Raw genomic sequence first — 17,609 nt, 5'->3', positions numbered from 1 at the left:
AAACCGTCAGCTGAATGTCTGTCACGAAAAAATCAAAACATTTAAAGAAGCATTCATAGAGTGTAGTCGAGTAATTGTATAGAAATTGGTAGAACTACAGAATGAATGGTTCCACAAACGGATTTGATCAGACGGTGACCCCACTCATGAGTTGAAAAAAACGATTATTTGATTGGTTTTATTTTATACTTTAATGTGTTAGCCAAAGACTAAACACATTGGCGAAAATAAAAAGTAATCATACAAAAAGCTAATACAGAATTTAAATTTAAAATACAGAATCCAAATTTAAGATACCATACATACATACATACATACATACAGGCAGTTCATCATTAATGGGTTCATACAATAGTTTCACACAGGGTCTCAAGTGAGGTTTCCAGACAGTAATAATATGAGTAAAAAGTAAAAAAAACAGACAATCACACAAACAAGATTTCTTCAGCGGGCCTTGCTGGGGACAGTGGCTCTACACATAACTACTGTACAGATACTAACAGCAGATAGTACCCGCAATTGTTCAAATGATAGCCAAACCCGGTATAGGGCCAACTGTTCAAAACAAACAGGTTCAAACATCGGAGCCAGAAGGCCCTCTGACCCAATGAGGACAGATTATGACAAAGCCACCTAGATTTAGCTAAATCGCAGAAAGCATTGTAGGGCACGGAGTTAAAATGTGTTTCCCAGTTTGTGGACAGCTGTGGTTTTTGCATAGGCTGCAGAATATTTCGGTCTGCTTCAGTTTCTGTTAATTTGGAGAAGCAATAGGAGCCTGTGCAAATTTCCAGAGGGACATTGCATTAGATAGCGCTGCGCTCTCCATGGGGTATACAACACATATGATGTGTACATATAGGACTTCAGGCTCTGAAGGTGTGAGTGATCTTTTAACCTATCCAAGTCCGGCATTTTTTCTTTAAATTCTCTCTGAAGCTCCCAGTAGCCAAGTCCCCTGTCAGGCGATCAGTCAATAGAACTGGAAAGGTTTATGGGTGGACTTGACAAACCCGGAATTTAGTTTATTCGTCATGTCCATACCCAGTAGTCTTAATAGGTCGCACTGTGGGTTTGTAATGGCCTTCAGATATAGTAGGCCACGTTTCATTGGGAGCATTGAGTCCATTGAGCAGATGCCCAGTGTCAGGCGGATGATTTCAATCGGGACACATGAAGGTAGTTCCAGTATTAGACGCCAAAAACGTGCCTCTGATCTGGCCACCCAAGACAGTCCACCAGGGTAAGAGATTCAAGGCCATACAAGACAGCCGGGCAGAAATGCTGTTTATACAGTTTCAGTATGCCTTTAAGGCTAAACTGTGCAGAGTTCTTACTAAAGGCAGCAATCAGCGCGGTTAATTACATAGCTTTCCTGTGTCACATGAGGGATAGTTCCTTCTCTCCAGCTCCACCACCAGGTACCTGTATTTTTCGGTATACTGAACTCTGGTCCCCTCCATCTGCAAGACTCGGCGGGCCACTCTTTTTTGGTTAAAGAGCATGACATGGGTCTGTTGCCTGTTGATAACAAGCTTGTTTTCCATTGCATAACTCCACAGCCCCTCTGCTAACTTTCTCACACTCTCAAAAGTCACAAGAACCAAGTCATCGGCATAGGCAAGGTATTTAACATGCTCCGAGCTGATCCCAGGCGGAGAGGTATCCAGCTTCTCTGAGTATACCGGCAGGTCAGTCAGGTACATATTGAACAAGAATGGGGCCAGTCTGCATCCCTGTTAAACCCCTCTAGAACTGACCATGGGCCTAGACAGTGTCCCCTCGTTATCCAGCCTAACCTGCACCGTGTTGTCAGAGTGGAGCAATTTTATAAAATGTAGTACAGGTGGGCAGCCCCCTGGCTGCACGTTTTGACCATAGCCTCTCCCTAGGGACCAGGTCGAAAGCAACACTGATTATACCCCAGAACAGATTTCTGGCAGGAGATGGGTCTTCTCATTTGGGATGAGGGGCATGTGTTGTGAATTCAAGCATTGGCAACAATTTGCTTACTGCTAGATACAAATACCTTCTGGAAATATATAACACCAATGCGAAGGACCTTGACCAGACCTTACTATCAACATCCTTTTTATTGCTAAACTATTTGAAAAAAGAATTACTGTCTGGCTTTTGTCCTAAAAGGAGTACGGGAATTAGCATCCTTTTCATGAAAGCGGAAATGTTGAAATTACTGGACAAAAGTATACCGAATGTCCCTCCTCATTTGTCTGGCAGGCTGCATAAAATGTAGTCAATCACCAGACAATATTGCAAAGTCTAAAGGCTCAGATAGAAATAGAAGGAACTACTGTGGTCTGGATCACCTACTATTTAGATCATCACATCTTAGGGGGGGGAAAAGTAGGGGAGTTCAAATCCAATCATTTTATCTGGAGGAGCACAGTAGCACAAGGCTCAATGTTACCACAATTGATATTTTAACATAAATATTAACCCTTGGCAGATATCATTGATCCTGCCACTCATTCCTTTCAATGATACATGTATAAAGCACAGGTATTGCTGAATGTGGACCATAACAACAAGAAACTATACATTGCTGGCTCCTCCAAAGAAATTTCAGGATTGGACCATGGATAATAAACGTTGATTAAATAGCTCTAAGACAATTCTTTGGCCTCCCCACTCCAAGCACATCGCTTTTCAATTGCCCCCGCAAATCCTCCATACCTCATTGGGCTGGGCCCTACCACATTAGATCAAGTTAAGAACTCGGGGAGGTTATTTTGATAATATACTGTTATTCCAGGCCCAAATTGATGCTTGTTCTATGTACCTTGGACTACAGCAGTACCCATTACTTTGGACTTCCCTAACTAAGAACAACCCACATTTTACTGCCCCTTTTTGAGTTAACCCTACATTATGTAGCGGTTGTCTAGCCCTTTGACACAATGATCATCCTCCTGTCTAACCTGCTAACTTTGAAGCTGTCTGCCTGAGGCTTTGCAAAAGGTGTTCTCTTCATTTCCTAATCTGCCCGTCATATTATGTTCCTGAAATGTTAGGACCCCCAGTGTCTTAGATGTTTGTAAGCTCCTTATCTTTAGATTTACTGCTTCGGCCACCACTCTGTAAATATGCCATTCTTGCAACTGCAACCTGAGGCCATGTTGCTTGTAAAGCTATCAGTGGCCTCTAGCACCATCCCATTTTGCTTTTTGTTTCCCTTTCTTTGTACTGTTTTCATTTATGATGTTTCCCTTTGGTGCTTTGAACTGGCATTCTTTCGAGTTTGCGCACTATAAAACTCTTAAAACAAAATACAAATAAATGCTTGCAGGACACTGAAAAAAATACCAAGAGGGCCTCTTATGGCATCATGAAGTTCTCTACTAGAATGATTATCCATGTTTGTAGACTTATTCTTATAAGAATTTGTCATTCCTTTATGCTCTTATTACGAAACTCCATAGATGCATGATGTAGGTTTAACAAAGTTCAGTACGAGAATGGCTGCAAATGAATAACACCAAATGTGACCTCTTTAACATCTATTTAACAAGAAGACTGATAAAGGTTTGTCCAACATTTCTTTCGCACAAAATTCTTGAGCCACCCGGCAACAGAGGTGTGTTCATAGCAATGAGCGAGATGTGTCTGAACAATATCTTCCCATTAGCAATTTTTGCTCGATGAGACTCTACTTTAAGGACCATCTTTTCTCCTGCTATTTAACTCTGCCCGTAGGCTGTTGGCAGGTAAGATTGTCAATTTCTTCAAAAAATGAATAAACCAGATATATTCTAGTAACAACCAGATGTAATGTAAGAGATTTATTTTTTCATTGGAAATAGAATACAATGAAGTTTGCCTCCTTCCCCTCCTCCCCAGAACAAGAAGGGCGGAGTCTTTGTGAATTGTGTGTCACTTCTAAGAAATGGGAGTACGTCAAGTATAGAAATGGTAATGAAGCCCGCTCAATAAAGAACACAAGTACTACACAATGCAAATTGTGAGGGTGTTCCCAAAGTCAAGTGGATCAAAGACCGAAGTCCTTGTAAAGCTGGGTAAAGAAAAGGTGACAGTCAGGTCAACCAGTCGGCATGGTATTACGGCACTTCAGCAGCCTGGAAGAGTGGAAAGTCTAGTTCTTTACCACCTCAGAGCAGGGGCAACGTTAAAGCCTGTGTAGTTGAAGTCAAACTGTATTGTAAGATTTGCGGCCAAGGCACAACAACCTTACAAGAAATCAAGAGTAACAGATGGAGATTCAGGGCAACCCTGGAAAATTCAATAAACTATCTTTTATTCTGCAAATAAATTATGAATTGTAGAAACCCAAACATGCATGTTCTACATTTTTTCAAAATGATAAAATGGATGTGCAAGCAAGAAAAATAGAAACATATTTTGTTGTATTGATGATCACTTATTACAGATGTGGGGCTGCTGCCGCAGACGAGACATTAAAAAGTGCCTGAAAATGAATTCTCTCCATTTTGAACACTGGGTGGCGGACTAAGTACATAATATGAAGAAGAAATCATGTAAGACCATAAAACGAATGTAGTTTTATCTATGTACCAAGGGGATTTACGCTTGTTTGCATATGCCTTGATTTAATTCATTTGGGAAAATAGGTGGAATTGTGTTTAAATATATAGAAATTAGTCTGTTTTTCATAGTTGTGAAAATGTAAAATGTGTATCCGTCTTACACGACATAAAAGAAAAGGAGTTAAACTCATTTCATTTTTGAAGAAAACACTGGCATATCAGTAATCTACTCTAGAGTTAAAGTGCTTCAAAGAGGTTTTTGTCATCCAATGAATCAATTAGCTTTATTTCGGCCAAAGCCATCAAAGCATACAAAACATTTGAAATACAAAAAATCAACCATTGTTTGCACACACTCAGTTAAAATACGCTATGTATGCACATTGAAAATTCCATACATCTTTGGAAAGTAGTCTCTTTTTTGCTTGCATATATAAAATCGACTTTAATATTATTTTATAACAATTCCGACCTACGAGCACATGCTTTCATTAAAAGTGTATTAACTGCATCACAAATCGAAGAACTTGTTTTAAGAAGCAAGCACGCTTCACTCCTATGTCTAGTAATGTCCAATGAGTTGAAGGTTAAGCCATTTAGCCCTTAGGTTGTGATACATGAGGCACGTAAATAGCAAATGCTATTCATCCTCGTTCCAGATGATACAATATGGGCATTTAGTTGAACATTCTATACCCCAGCGACTAGTACATTTTGAGAGCTGCACTATGTCCCAGTACAGCTTTGCAAAGAGTATTTTCTGAAATCTTACGCAGGACTAATCAATCTATTTTTCAAATCCCAAAAAGTGCTTCAGTATCCGGTAATTCAATGCCTTGTGCAGGGAAGGGCAGTTGTCTATTTGGTGTTTCAAGACCCAGTCCTTGAAGGAAGCAATTATAACAACTTTGAAGTAAATCCCATATTTACTTGGATGGTCCCAGAAAGATGGCATGCCCAATGGTGGTACGTTTTGTAGCCATATCAATGCTTTGCCACCTTGTATTTCTAGTATGTCACGAAGTCCCAAGCGGTAAGGTTTTCGTCCTTGTTCCACAACCTTACCCAATACCTTAAGGGTTTCATAATGGAATAATATTTGATACCTGGGATGCCGAATTCCAGATTTATTTAAATCTAAGCAGCATTATAAGGGAGTCCCCTAAGACATTTCAATAATTTGTTCTCCCTAACTTGGAGACTAGAAAAATGACAATGGCCCCAAATGTCTGCACCATACTTAGCTGCTGGAATAGCATGAATCTTGTATTCAATTCAAATACGTTTTTGTTGTTAAAACATTGCATACCATCAAAACGCAAAAAATTACATCATACTAGCCATAGAACATTAAACAAATAAAATCATCCTAAAAACCTTTGAACAAAACTGTAAAATCATGAACAGACACAATTCAATAGGTGTTCTCTTAATGATAAAGCACGCTTTAGGAACGTCAAAACGGCCCATCCCTGAGCCGAATCTGCCCGTAACAGATAATACAAAGCGGGCTTATAACAGCGAAAGCCCTGGCCTTGCAATACGGACTTCAATGATTGATCCCTAATCAGTAAGAATGTAGGACAAAACAAACAAAAAAATGAGCCAGGTCTTCTTTGGACACCCCACAAAGGGGACATGACTGGTCCACACTCTTTTTGGACCAAGCCGTTGTCGCAGCTCTCAGATGTATGCAGTTAAAAAAGGCCCTTGTGACAGGAGAGCGCTGGGACAGGTGATTGGACCGGTTCAGGTATTTTTGAAGGCCAGGGGATGTAATTATCAAATGAGTCCTGTTAGCGGGCCTCATGACCTCCAAAGACTCGCTAGTAGCCAAGAGAGACTGGAGCACACTTGTTCTCTCAAACTTTGAAGCCATATGAGACAGCAGAGTTGGCCTATCGAAATGATAATCTACCCCTGCTACAGCCATCCTCTTTTTCACATATCTGAGCCATGGGAAGTTTGAATGGAGGTCTCTAGACACCAAATAGCTCATTCATTCCAGAGTCATTAAAGCTTTAGTACTCCCCCCAAATTGTGGGCCAATAGCTGACAGGTAAGAAAGCGGCAAGATCACCCTAAAACTGGCAGCCAAGCTCTTGATGAACTGCAAAATTGGGGGTAGACACAGCAGCCCCAAAATGCTCTTAAAAAAAATCATTCTGAGCCACTTGAATAGTCGCCAACTTATCAAAGCCCCACAGCTCCATAACATATCTTGCCACTGAAGCGGCTTTGCCATGGTAAACCTTCAGCACAAATTCTAATGATTTCACATTGAAAGAGCTCTGTTTACCCCCCAATGGCCTGCTTAAATCTTTGTGACTGCTTCTCGACCTGAGCCTCTGTCCCAAAATTTCCTGAAAATCTCTCCCCCAGATAATCGAAATGATTCACTCTTGAGGTTGACAAACCTTAAGGGGCGCTTCCTCCCACGGCAAACTATGACTGCTAATTTCCAGGCATTTATCTTAAACCATAGTGTGTCCATAAAGCAGGAATAGGCATCAACCAAGCGTTGTAACGATCTGGGGGTGCGGGCTATTAAGACTGTGTCGTCAGCGTAGGCAAGTAAAGGCAGATGTCTGTTGCCCAGCCTAGGGAAGTCAGAGGAGGATTTCAATAGATGTTCATATATGCCGTTAATATTTGTATTTGTATGTTATTGAATTTATGTAGCCCTTTACTCCAAAGTGCTTTACATAAGAACAAGTAAACATACAGCAAGCATTAGATGACAATTGAACCACAACCTGAAAACCGCATTAAGAGCAACTTACAGTATTGTAGAGGTAAGGAGGGTGTGAGAGGGGGGAGGTGAGCAAGGGAGTGGTAGGTGTTAGAAGAGGTAAGGACAGGGGAAAGAGCAGGAATGTGAGGGAAGAAAAGCGGAGAAGGTATAAAGAAGGTATAAAGACAGAAAAGTATGGGGGCCAAGACACAGCCTTGGCGCACTGCACAGTCCACTTGGAAAGTAGGGGTGCATTGACCATCGTCTCCACTCCTAACTTGGGCCACTGTAGAGTGGTACCATCTTTCCATTAGGTCCACCAAAGCGTCTGGGCAGCTCATGACTCTGAGTACACTCCACAACCTATTAGGGGAGTTTTCCTAAAGTCCTACTGGTAGTAAGACTTTTTAGTAAGTGATCCCAGTGGTTTGTAGATCGCCAACTCTTAGTATCAGTCTGTACTAACTCAGGACCTTGGTAGAGTGGCAGAGCAATCAGGCTTATTTTAGCGAGAAGATGTGAGCTGTAGGTAACTGCACTGAACCTTAGTTAGACATGCACACCAAAGAAGCTCTTAGACTTATAATTTATATACAATTAAATACTTATTATACACTTCAAAGGACACTTTCCTTTTCGTGTTTGTTCGCGGTTAAATTTGTAGCAACGTTAGAAAGTGAAATTACAATGTTATCATATCGGTTATTCCGCACACCTGCGGTTTCTAACAGTTTATATGGTAATAAATATACTCTTCATACACATATAGTAAGGTTACTTTAAGGGAGGAAAATGTTTAGTTAATGTAACATTAGCTTGGTTCACTGTTCTAGAGAGGGTTTCCACGCACAGAAACTCTTAAGTCCAAAAACACAACCCTATCTACAGGCAGTTCGAAGAGGGCTCAAGGTCTTGACAGCAGCAGAATATAAAGAGTTCCAGAGAATTTCTTCCAGTCTCTAGTGTTATAGAAGTAGCAGGTTAACAACTATCAAGGGAGACCTGTTAAAAGGACTCAATGAAGGGACACAACCAGCATCTTGGGTCGGAGGTAAGAGGGGGTGACCCGGGACACTTCTTGGAATGCTCTGGAGCTACTTCTTGGAGGCGGGTAAGCAATTTCTTTTTCCCCACAGTACCTTAGGTTTCGAGAAAATGTTTTTGCCGGATGCTCTGCGATGTTGCTGCTGTGGACCCGACTCCCGGATTCAGTCTCGAGGGAGGACTTAGGGCACGACTTTGAGCAACTTCTTGGTTCACTCTGCGGTTTTTGGTGCCTTTTCTCCAGCACCAACAAAGACATGGATTGTCCGGTCAATCTTCTTCACTTCCTGCAGTCCCGCACTCTGGTGAGGAGGCCTGGGTGATTTGGATCGGACCCCTGGAGGGTCCTTACGGGTTCAGCAAAGATTTGGACGGATTCAGCCCTTCCACGACGAAGCACTCGAAATGGGCAGCAGGTCTCCTGGTATTGGGTACCTCGGAAGATGCCTCAATTCAAAGTTCGTCTTGGGATTAGTTCCCAATAGCGAAGGGGAAGGAGTTGTCCGCTTCGGAGCTCCTCTGTCGCATAGAAAATGGAGTCAGGACAGCAGTGGCCACTTCACGGTGTTGCAAAGCATCAGCAGGCCTCTGGTCATCTTCGGTTACTTCAGCTTCCAGTGGTCTACTTGCTTTTCACTCCGAAGCCTCACCTTTTATACAGTTCCAACACACACCCCTTTGCAATCTCTCTCAGCATTTTACAGAAAGGGGGGTGTTTGGCGGTCCAATCAGGACCTATTCATTCACTCTTGGCAGACTAAGGACAGGGGTGGAAGATTCCTCCCCACTTCCTGCCTGCCCATACACTCTGAAGCCTAGGTGGGGATACCCAAGGTCTCCACCCAAAGGCAAAACACACACACTGACCCCCCCCGTCCCTCCCAGAATGGTAGAAGGGCTAGCAAAGGACAACCATGCTAGTAAAGGTGAAAAAAGAAGGGAGGCCCCAAGTTGGTACTTGGGTGCCCCTATTGTGCACCATCATGGCTATGGACATAGCCTGCGATATAACAATTATACAATAGTTGGTAGAATGCGTCCAATGCCACCAGCTATAACTCGGAGATTGTTCATGTGACTAAAAAGTCACAGGAGTAGAGAGAAGGGTGATACTAGGTATCCCTTTGCCACGCAACTGAAGGTGGTGTGTGCCAGTCTCCGACTATAGAGTTTTGGGAGAGATGCTAAGTATCTATAACTCTAGTTACTTGAGGATATAGAAAAAGAATCTTAAAGGAGGACCATAAGGGTCCCCAGCAACACTGCCCGTAAGGAGCTATGTGCTTCAGTAATAAAAAAGACAGATGCCTTTAAGAGCTATGGAGGGGATAGACTCCATATAACAGGTGAATACAAAGAATAGAGTTCCAAAAGACAGAGCCCTCAAGAATGAATGAGTGGAAACAGGCTCCACTCATTCAGGATTGAAGGTCCAGAAGTCCAGCAGAATGTGCTGGGGTGGGAGCCTCACTAGCAGAGGGAATGAAGCATAAAAATTATAAATCTCCCTAACACAACCTAGCACAGTTGACCTTATCAAACGCCATACTCGGATCCATGAAGGCCAAAAAGATAGACTTCTCCTTAATGAACAGGGAGTGTGCTATTACCAAATCAAGGTTCAGGACCTTGTATATTTCCAGTGCATGGGATAATGGTTTGCCTCCATATCATAGGGCAAAAGTAACAACTGCGCCACTGTCCTTTTGCTAGGGCAATATCGATGCTTTGTACTTGGGAATACCATTTAAATCTATTCAGCAGTCATAGGCCTAAGCAATTAAAGGTTTCCACATTTTGCAGCGTGATTTACTATACATTTGGGGAAGGTAGTTTGTTGTTAAACTCCTGGACGACAAATCATAATTTTTGTTTTAGCAATATTTATAGACAGAAACCCCTTGGGCTCTTCGATATAAGAATGGCATTGTTCGGAAATAGCAGAAGGTCCCATTTAATTTGTCAGCCATTAAGTACTGGTAGCATGAAACTAGAAAGCTAGCAAGATGCATGTACATGGCAAGCTGGCATATTTTACATCAAATAATGTTTTTCTGAGCATAAAGGAACATTTTTTAATACTTGATGTACTAACCATTGAAAACATGTTTGCCATTGCACATTGATTTTTGAAGCCAAGAAGGCAATGTTTTCCTACAGTTTGTAATTTTTCATGACTGACCTGGGTGTTTTTATTCAAGAAAATCTTACCTATACAAGCTCCAAACAACTACAATTGTTTTGTATGATATAGATGCGTGTGTGGGTGGCGGTGTGTGTCAATATTAGTGGAGTGTGGATGATTTACCCAGAAAACCTGCATGAGTTTTAACAAATAGATCAAATAAAGTTCTCCACACAGAGACAAAAAAGACTTTCTAATTTTGTATGCATGTATTGGGTTTTGTATAGCACCAGACTAACCGAAGCAACAGAGCAATTGTCCTTCAAGTGGATAGAGTAATAGGGTACAATAATATGAGTACAATTGGAAGGAAGTACCTGTGAAGGGCGCACGGGTTAGGGATAGCCGAGGTGGACTTAGTCTTGATTCATTTGTTCGTGGATCTGCACCAGTGGTCTCCGTTTAGGTTATATTTCTGTGAGTTGCTCATGCTCTCGCCTTGCAAACTGCTCTGAGCCCGTGGCACAACATCAGTCATTCACCCTCTTGCCACCTTCTGCAATATAAGTGAAAACAAAGTGTGCTAACTTTTTATTCCCCTCAAGAAGACCGCAAAGGTGGGAGGGAAGTTGATGTCCCCTTTATCTTTATTATCAATGCACCACATTTGCATGATTTCTATTACATTTATTGAACAGTATATAGCTGTAAGGAACTCATGGTGGCAACAGTAAAGACAGACACAAGTGATCACAGTTCAAGGGTGTTAATTAAACTGGATATGCAGGTGGGAAAAATGCCTAAGCTAAGATGGGAGCAAGCTACGACCAGCAAATGAAAAATAAGGCAGTCCTAGTGTCATCTTGTCAAATAAAAGGGCCTATACTAAAAAAGAAAATGATTGCCAGTCCTTAGAACTAGATGCAAAAAAGAAAGAAGTGTTCACAAATGATAAGTCAGGATGTAGTAGCCGGGGGTCTCCCTTCCCCACATTTTTGGCACGGGACAAGGCGGGACTCCTGAGCACAGCACACTCACGAGCTTTCCCAGCATGAGACAACAGTTCAGTTTCAGGTATTGGGACCTTTGGTGGTTGTCTCTTTTCTACAAAAATGCTCTTGCTCCGAGGACCTGATGGGTTCCAAAAATAACTTTCACCCCTGGATCCCCCTCTTGGCTCAGATCCGCAAGCAAATCTTAGCAATATCAGGACTTTCAGTGTTTAGCTCTCTGGCTTCCAAGAGTTGCTTTTGGATTGCACTTAGGGTGTGGATTCTTCGCCCCCTGGCTTCCCCGCTTGCGGGTTCAAACCCTTCTCCACATATCAGCCTCCCTCTGTCGGGTTCACTAAGGCTTTTCTCAGATCAATTTCACCTGTGACATTCACAAATCTAACAGTTCACTGTGGACATCCCTCTGTCAGGTTCACTCCTGTCAACATTTGGTACTACAGACTTCGCCCCCTTTCCATCGCATCCCTCCGTCGGGTTTACTCTTGCCAACTCTTTATCAATTACTGTTCTTTTGCCTTTCTCACTTGGATCCCCCTCTCCGGGCTCGGACCCCTCTCGAATTTCAAATCTCACTATGCTCGATGCATCTCCCTTGATTTTCCTATTACATGCAGTTCAGAGACTTTCGACTGTACAGGGGTTTTTGCTAGACCTCTGTATGACCAGTTTTGACCTTTTTTCTTGCTGCTCTCCTAGTGCCTTCTGGTATCGGTAGTTCAACAAACACAGGATTAACAAGAGTCTCTCGATTGAGCACCCACGTGGTGCCGGACTCCTTCGGCAGCTGGTTTTCCCTCAAGGTTCACAGTTCTTGGTTCTTTTCTTAATTCCCCACTTTGCGGCTTTCATTCAACACAGTTTGGTTTCTTATCGGTTCTCCCCTCGACTCACCAGTTGTGATGAACCGCTTGGCTTTACTTGTATCTGGCGTCAAGGACGGTACCACGGTAGCAGGCGTCTCTCTCTGTCCTGCTTATCAGCGTAGGCATGCTCTGTGTACCATTGACATCTGCTGCAACACACTTTTATTATTATTGTTCTTACTCAAGCTATTGTTCGCGGTCTTACATTTCCTTCCACAGAAGCTGTGCAGGTCTGGGTTGGAAAGGGCAAGGTCCTTGTCCCCTTGTCGCCCCTTTCGGTTCTCCCCGCCTTTCTCCTCTTTAACAGCCGTGCTTGGATATCTCTCTCATCGTGCGGTCTGCCCTGCTCTTACTGTGCTCTTGTGCTCCACCTTTTATCCCTGTGGGGAAGGGAAAGGGCTTTCAGGTGCGTGCGATTCTGGTCAACTGCCTGATTTTGCTTGACCCTTGAATTGGGACATGTAGGTAAACATCGCTGGTGTTAGTCTGTTGTCTTTCGTGGTGTGCGAAAGTGTTCATGTGAAGGGGTGGGAGCAGTGTTTCTGAATATACTACATGGTAGGATGGTGAAAAGGTGTTGGAAGAAGGGGTATACCGTGTCACACCTGTCTGTGTCCCACTTCCACTCCAGAGGACCCCCCATCCAGGTGATTCTCCCTCACTGGCCCACCCCAGGAACTGGATCCAAAAGCTATGGCCGTGTCGAGCCACCTGGATGACAGATCCCCGAGGACTAGTTAGGGAGACACCCTCAGGTTTTTCACCTAGCAAAAACCAGAGGTCAGAAAGAAGAATCCATCCCTGTGATGCCATGATTGGAGTTGCACCAGTTTTCAAGGTAGACCGACATCTCATCCGTTTTACTTGTAGGTGGAGTGCTTTCTAGATCTTGTAGTTGATCTAAGCCATAACCATCTTCCTCATCTCAAAATACTCACCATCGCCTTTCCTGTTATTTGATAGAGTTATGTGTATGCACTCTCCCTTCACTGTCCTTAGGTGTCGGAAATGGTCACTGAAATGGTCTCTGAAGAAATCTCTAAAGAAATGATGGCATCTTTTATGAATTGCATCCAAGGGCAATCTTCTCATGACATCAGATTACCAATATTGTGAAGAAACTGACACCAGATATTTGACTTTTTGTAGGTATTACATAATTTTGAGACAACAGCAGAATTTGCTACTCCTGGTCAGGAAGTGGCTTCTATGCATTTCTTTCTTTTTTTTCTGCTCTGTAGGTTATTGTATTCCACTTATATAATCCTTTCAAAGGTTACCCGTTTATTGGATTTTATACCACGCTCTGCTGCCAGCTACATGGTCTCTTTGCACTCTGGTAGATCTGAAAGAGAGAGGGACTTTGGTTAATGGGAAAAGAGGGAAAATACTAGATAACTTTTCTGTTGTGTTCATGTGTGCAGACCGGACGTAGCCAGATACTGTGTCACTCTGTTTATAGGTTGTTTGTACCAACAGTGCTTATCTGTGTGTAGAGGACCCTTTATATTGTGAGGATACGTTTGTTGGAATTGATATACAAGTTGGTTAGTAAAGAGTTGCGCTCTGATAAGACAGGTGTTTGATTGCCGTGTGTGGATGCTTTGCTTTAGTTTGTATGTGTATAGCATGTTGGAACTCATTTATTAGTGAAGGGAATAGTCAGTGGAGACCTTGCTGGGGTTTTGGAACATTGATCTGGTGTGGTCGTGCTGATATCTTGGTATTGGTGCACCTCAGGTAAGTTTATTATGATGAAAAGGACCAGAGTCACTCTGGAATAAGCTGGTGTTCCCAGCAGTGGAGAGGGTGCAGCGTCTGCTCTTAAATTGCATTTGAGAAAGACTCAGGAAGACATATGGGAGCAGATTGCAATGGCTACCAAATCAACAGTGAAGTGCCTTTCCCTACAGGGTACAATTTAAGGACCGCACAATTGCAATGGAGCACGTGGGATTCCTGTGAGCGTTAGAGCAGGTCACTTGGGAGCGCCATTACAGTGGGACACATGGGAGCAAACCCCAGCATAGGACACCCAAAAGCAGAAGTCCAGTGCGACATTAGAGTGCAAAATCAGTGGCGCACTTCGGAGCAGAATCTCAATGAGACACCTGTGATCACTAAAGTATAAGATAGAAAGTATAATTAGGACGTTTTCAGAAAACCTGTTTTATGTTAACCTGTCATTGTCTTTTCAGATCCTAATTTTGTGCGAACCTTTCTGACTACGTACCGCTCATTTTGCAAGCCACAGGAGTTGCTCAGCTTGTTAATTGAAAGGTAAATTACTCTTCCATCACACATTGTATTGAGAAATTTGACAAATATGTTTCTGTTGAGATACAGAAAAAAAGGAAAATAGGAGTTATGTTATATCATCTGACCGCTGTTTTCATCCTTTTGTTAGGAGTGTTGGGTAGTAGTCCTACCGCTGCAGTTTAACTGCTTTACGGTAAACATCAAAAAGTTATAGCAGAACTAAACAGTAACTTTACATATCTGCCACTACAGGTATCTTCACACATCCATAATGTTCTTTTCTCTGCTGAAGAAGGATCTTCGAAATGTGCTAACAGGGTCTTTTGTGTCTCAAGATTCATATTTCTGGTGTGAAGTCTTGCTCCTCAGTACTCTTTGCATCTTGCAATTTACCTCAGGGTTTGTTTATGACAGTGTTTTGTGCATGTCTCCATGCATTCAACGTTTGCTTAAGTGCAGACTGTACACCATTTGCATAACTTTTCTTTGTAAATAAACTCCACCCTAATTTAGGTAGACTGCCTCTGCCCCAAACACTTATGGTCTACATGTCCATTCATTATGTTTTTTTAGCACAGGTCGAAAAGACAGGTCCTCTTGAGCCCTTTGTCATCAAAAAGAGTGCTGCCGAATTTGGGTTCCAGAAGAAATCCTCCCACACCTACCGTAAAGTGTGGTTGCTGCGATTTAGAGCACCCAGTTACTCCATATCATGACCTGCTTTTGTAATCTCAGTAGAGCACACGCTAACAAAATAAACAATGTAAATAAACTATGTGCATAAGCCAGTTGAGGGTTATAGCTATGCCACACTTTTTTTTACGGTGACGATCAAGACCTGTTTTAAAGAACCACACTTGCTCTGAGGAAGATGAGCATCCTCATTCAGGCTTCAGTCACGGATAACCTATCCGATTCCAACAGCCCAATGACATTTTCTTACCAATGACATTCATGACGCACTGTCCACTAATGCAGGATTGGTGCAGGCTTGCTGTTCTATTTGGGAAGCCACTTTCTAAACCTGGTAATACCCACACTAATATGCAGTCTTTTCTGAACCTTAGATATGGAGGTGATATATAAAACACAGTGACTGACCGCACACTAACAGTACTCTTTAGTTGAGGGTGTTTGTGCTGAGGTGGCTCTGTGCGCTGATGCTGTGTGCTCCACATTAGAGAACTTCTGCTTTTGACTACTTACAAAACTTTTCTGGATCAGATGATCGGACTATCCATACTTCTCTCTTAAACAATAATGTACAAGGGATATATGTTCAAGGGATGACGAAAATTATAATCAGAACTGGTCTTCACCAAACAAAACTGTCGGAATGTATACTCTCTCCATGGTCTGAACTCCAGGAAGTTAAATGTTCAAACAACTGTTCAGTGTCCATGTTTCCCCTTAGTCCTCCGGTGCAGGTTTCCTGGGATTTCTCAACCCTGATGGTGTGGGCTTCTAGGGGTTTAAGAATCTTTCTCGTAGTCCCATTCTCTGGTTTACTAGACCCTTTGGTCGATCGCCAAGCACGTCTATTTCTGGCCTACAGGTTTCTGTGGCTCTTTTTGAGGAGGGAGACGTAGATCAAACATTTTTGCACCAGAAGAACATCTACCTCTACCTCTACTTCAGGCCCGTTAGAACCTTCCTGGCCTCTCTCGGCTCCAACTCCTCCGGTTGTCTCAACTTCCTCCTAGTTCTTCCATAATCCTGTCTGGATATTCTCTTCATTTATTTTTAATTTTTTCAATCACGCCTTGGTGTTCTCCTACCACCTTTTCCCCAAAATCCTCTGTTAGCCAGTGTTTGTAAGGTTTGCCCCTTTCATCCAACACCTCCTGATAGTCTCCTATCTCTTGAAGTTCTTCCACCTCCTCCTATTCTCCAAACTTCTCTTCACTATTTCCAAAGTCCACTGAACTGTCACCAACCTCTTCCTTACTGTATCACTCACTGCCTTCTACTCCTCTGTAAGCAGGTTTTCTCACACCTTCAGCCCTTTCGGCACCTTCTTCGTTCCTCTGAGCACCACCCTCCTTCTTACTACTTTCAAATTTCTGCACAAATTCTCCACCCCTTTGTGTTGCCATTCTTCTGACTTCAAATCTGTCTTCCTTCACCTCTTTTGATATACACCCTCCAGCTCTCTAATTTCACAGTAAAAGATGTCTAATTCTCTCTCAGCTTCTTCACCCCTTTGAACACGTTATTCACCTTTTGGGCACCACCCTCTTCCTTCCTACTTTCTAGGACATTGTTCTCTGGTTGACCCTTTCAGGGTCTTCATCTAGAATGGTTCCCTACTGCTGTGTCCTCGCCCTGGTCCCAGTGTCGTCCTTCAAGCCTCTTGGGTCTTTATCCACAATGGTCCTTCCTCGCATAGCCTCACCCAGCCCCCTGGGCCTCTCTTCCTGCCTCCTGGGTTGTAATCCAGATTCTGCTCTCCCTGGACTGGCCTAGCCCCAGCCTCCTGGGTCTTTGGCCATATCAAGTTATTATTAGGGTATTTATTGAGTGCAGACCTAGCTTTGGGAAGCAATAGAGCGCTTTTCAATCATGGGGGAAGCATAGAAACAAAAGAGGGCAGAGCTAACCTGGAAGGGGAAGAGCAGGCAATTTGGCACAAAGAGAGCTACAAGCAACTAGGGGAGGAAACCGTAGTGAGCAGATCACCCAGGATCAGGTAGGGTGAGGAGTGGAGATGTTTTGGTTAAGGTGTTGGATATAGTTTTCTTGATGCAATCCTTCCTTTTATGAGTGACTTTACTTCCTCCGACATTAAATGGGATTCCTATCACACTTCTTGTTGTGCAATCAGGGGCATACCAGGCTAAGTAAGGTACTCTTTTCCGCCCTCCAAATCCCAGTTATGAAGAGGCACTTAATTGTGCTCATTAAGCTGCTCACTCCATTTAGGTAAACTTGGGCCTCAATGGGACCTTAAGATTGTCCTGCGCTCTCATGTTCAAACCATATCCTGGAATGCAGCGTTCCTAGTGGTCCTAACATCAGAGAGACAAGCCTCTAGACAAGTCGTAGAGA

At 42.9% G+C, this 17,609-nt stretch overlaps 1 protein-coding gene across 1 annotated transcript in view; it reads left to right on the top strand.

The window, feature by feature from the left end:
* SOS2 (SOS Ras/Rho guanine nucleotide exchange factor 2) overlaps positions 1 to 17,609 on the top strand; it is a 1,344,468-nt gene that overhangs the window by 749,335 nt on the left and 577,524 nt on the right. The window contains exon 11 of the mRNA XM_069638977.1: positions 14,501 to 14,582. Within this exon, the coding sequence (XP_069495078.1) occupies positions 14,501 to 14,582 (82 nt within the window). The remainder of the gene's footprint in view (positions 1 to 14,500; positions 14,583 to 17,609) is intronic.

Source organism: Ambystoma mexicanum, chromosome 14 (assembly GCF_040938575.1).
Source record: "Ambystoma mexicanum isolate Mex_15411 chromosome 14, UKY_AmexF1_1, whole genome shotgun sequence".
NCBI lineage: Eukaryota > Metazoa > Chordata > Amphibia > Caudata > Ambystomatidae > Ambystoma > Ambystoma mexicanum.
The sequence above is the reverse complement of the archived record's forward strand: the minus strand, read 5'-3'. Positions and strand labels throughout refer to the sequence as shown.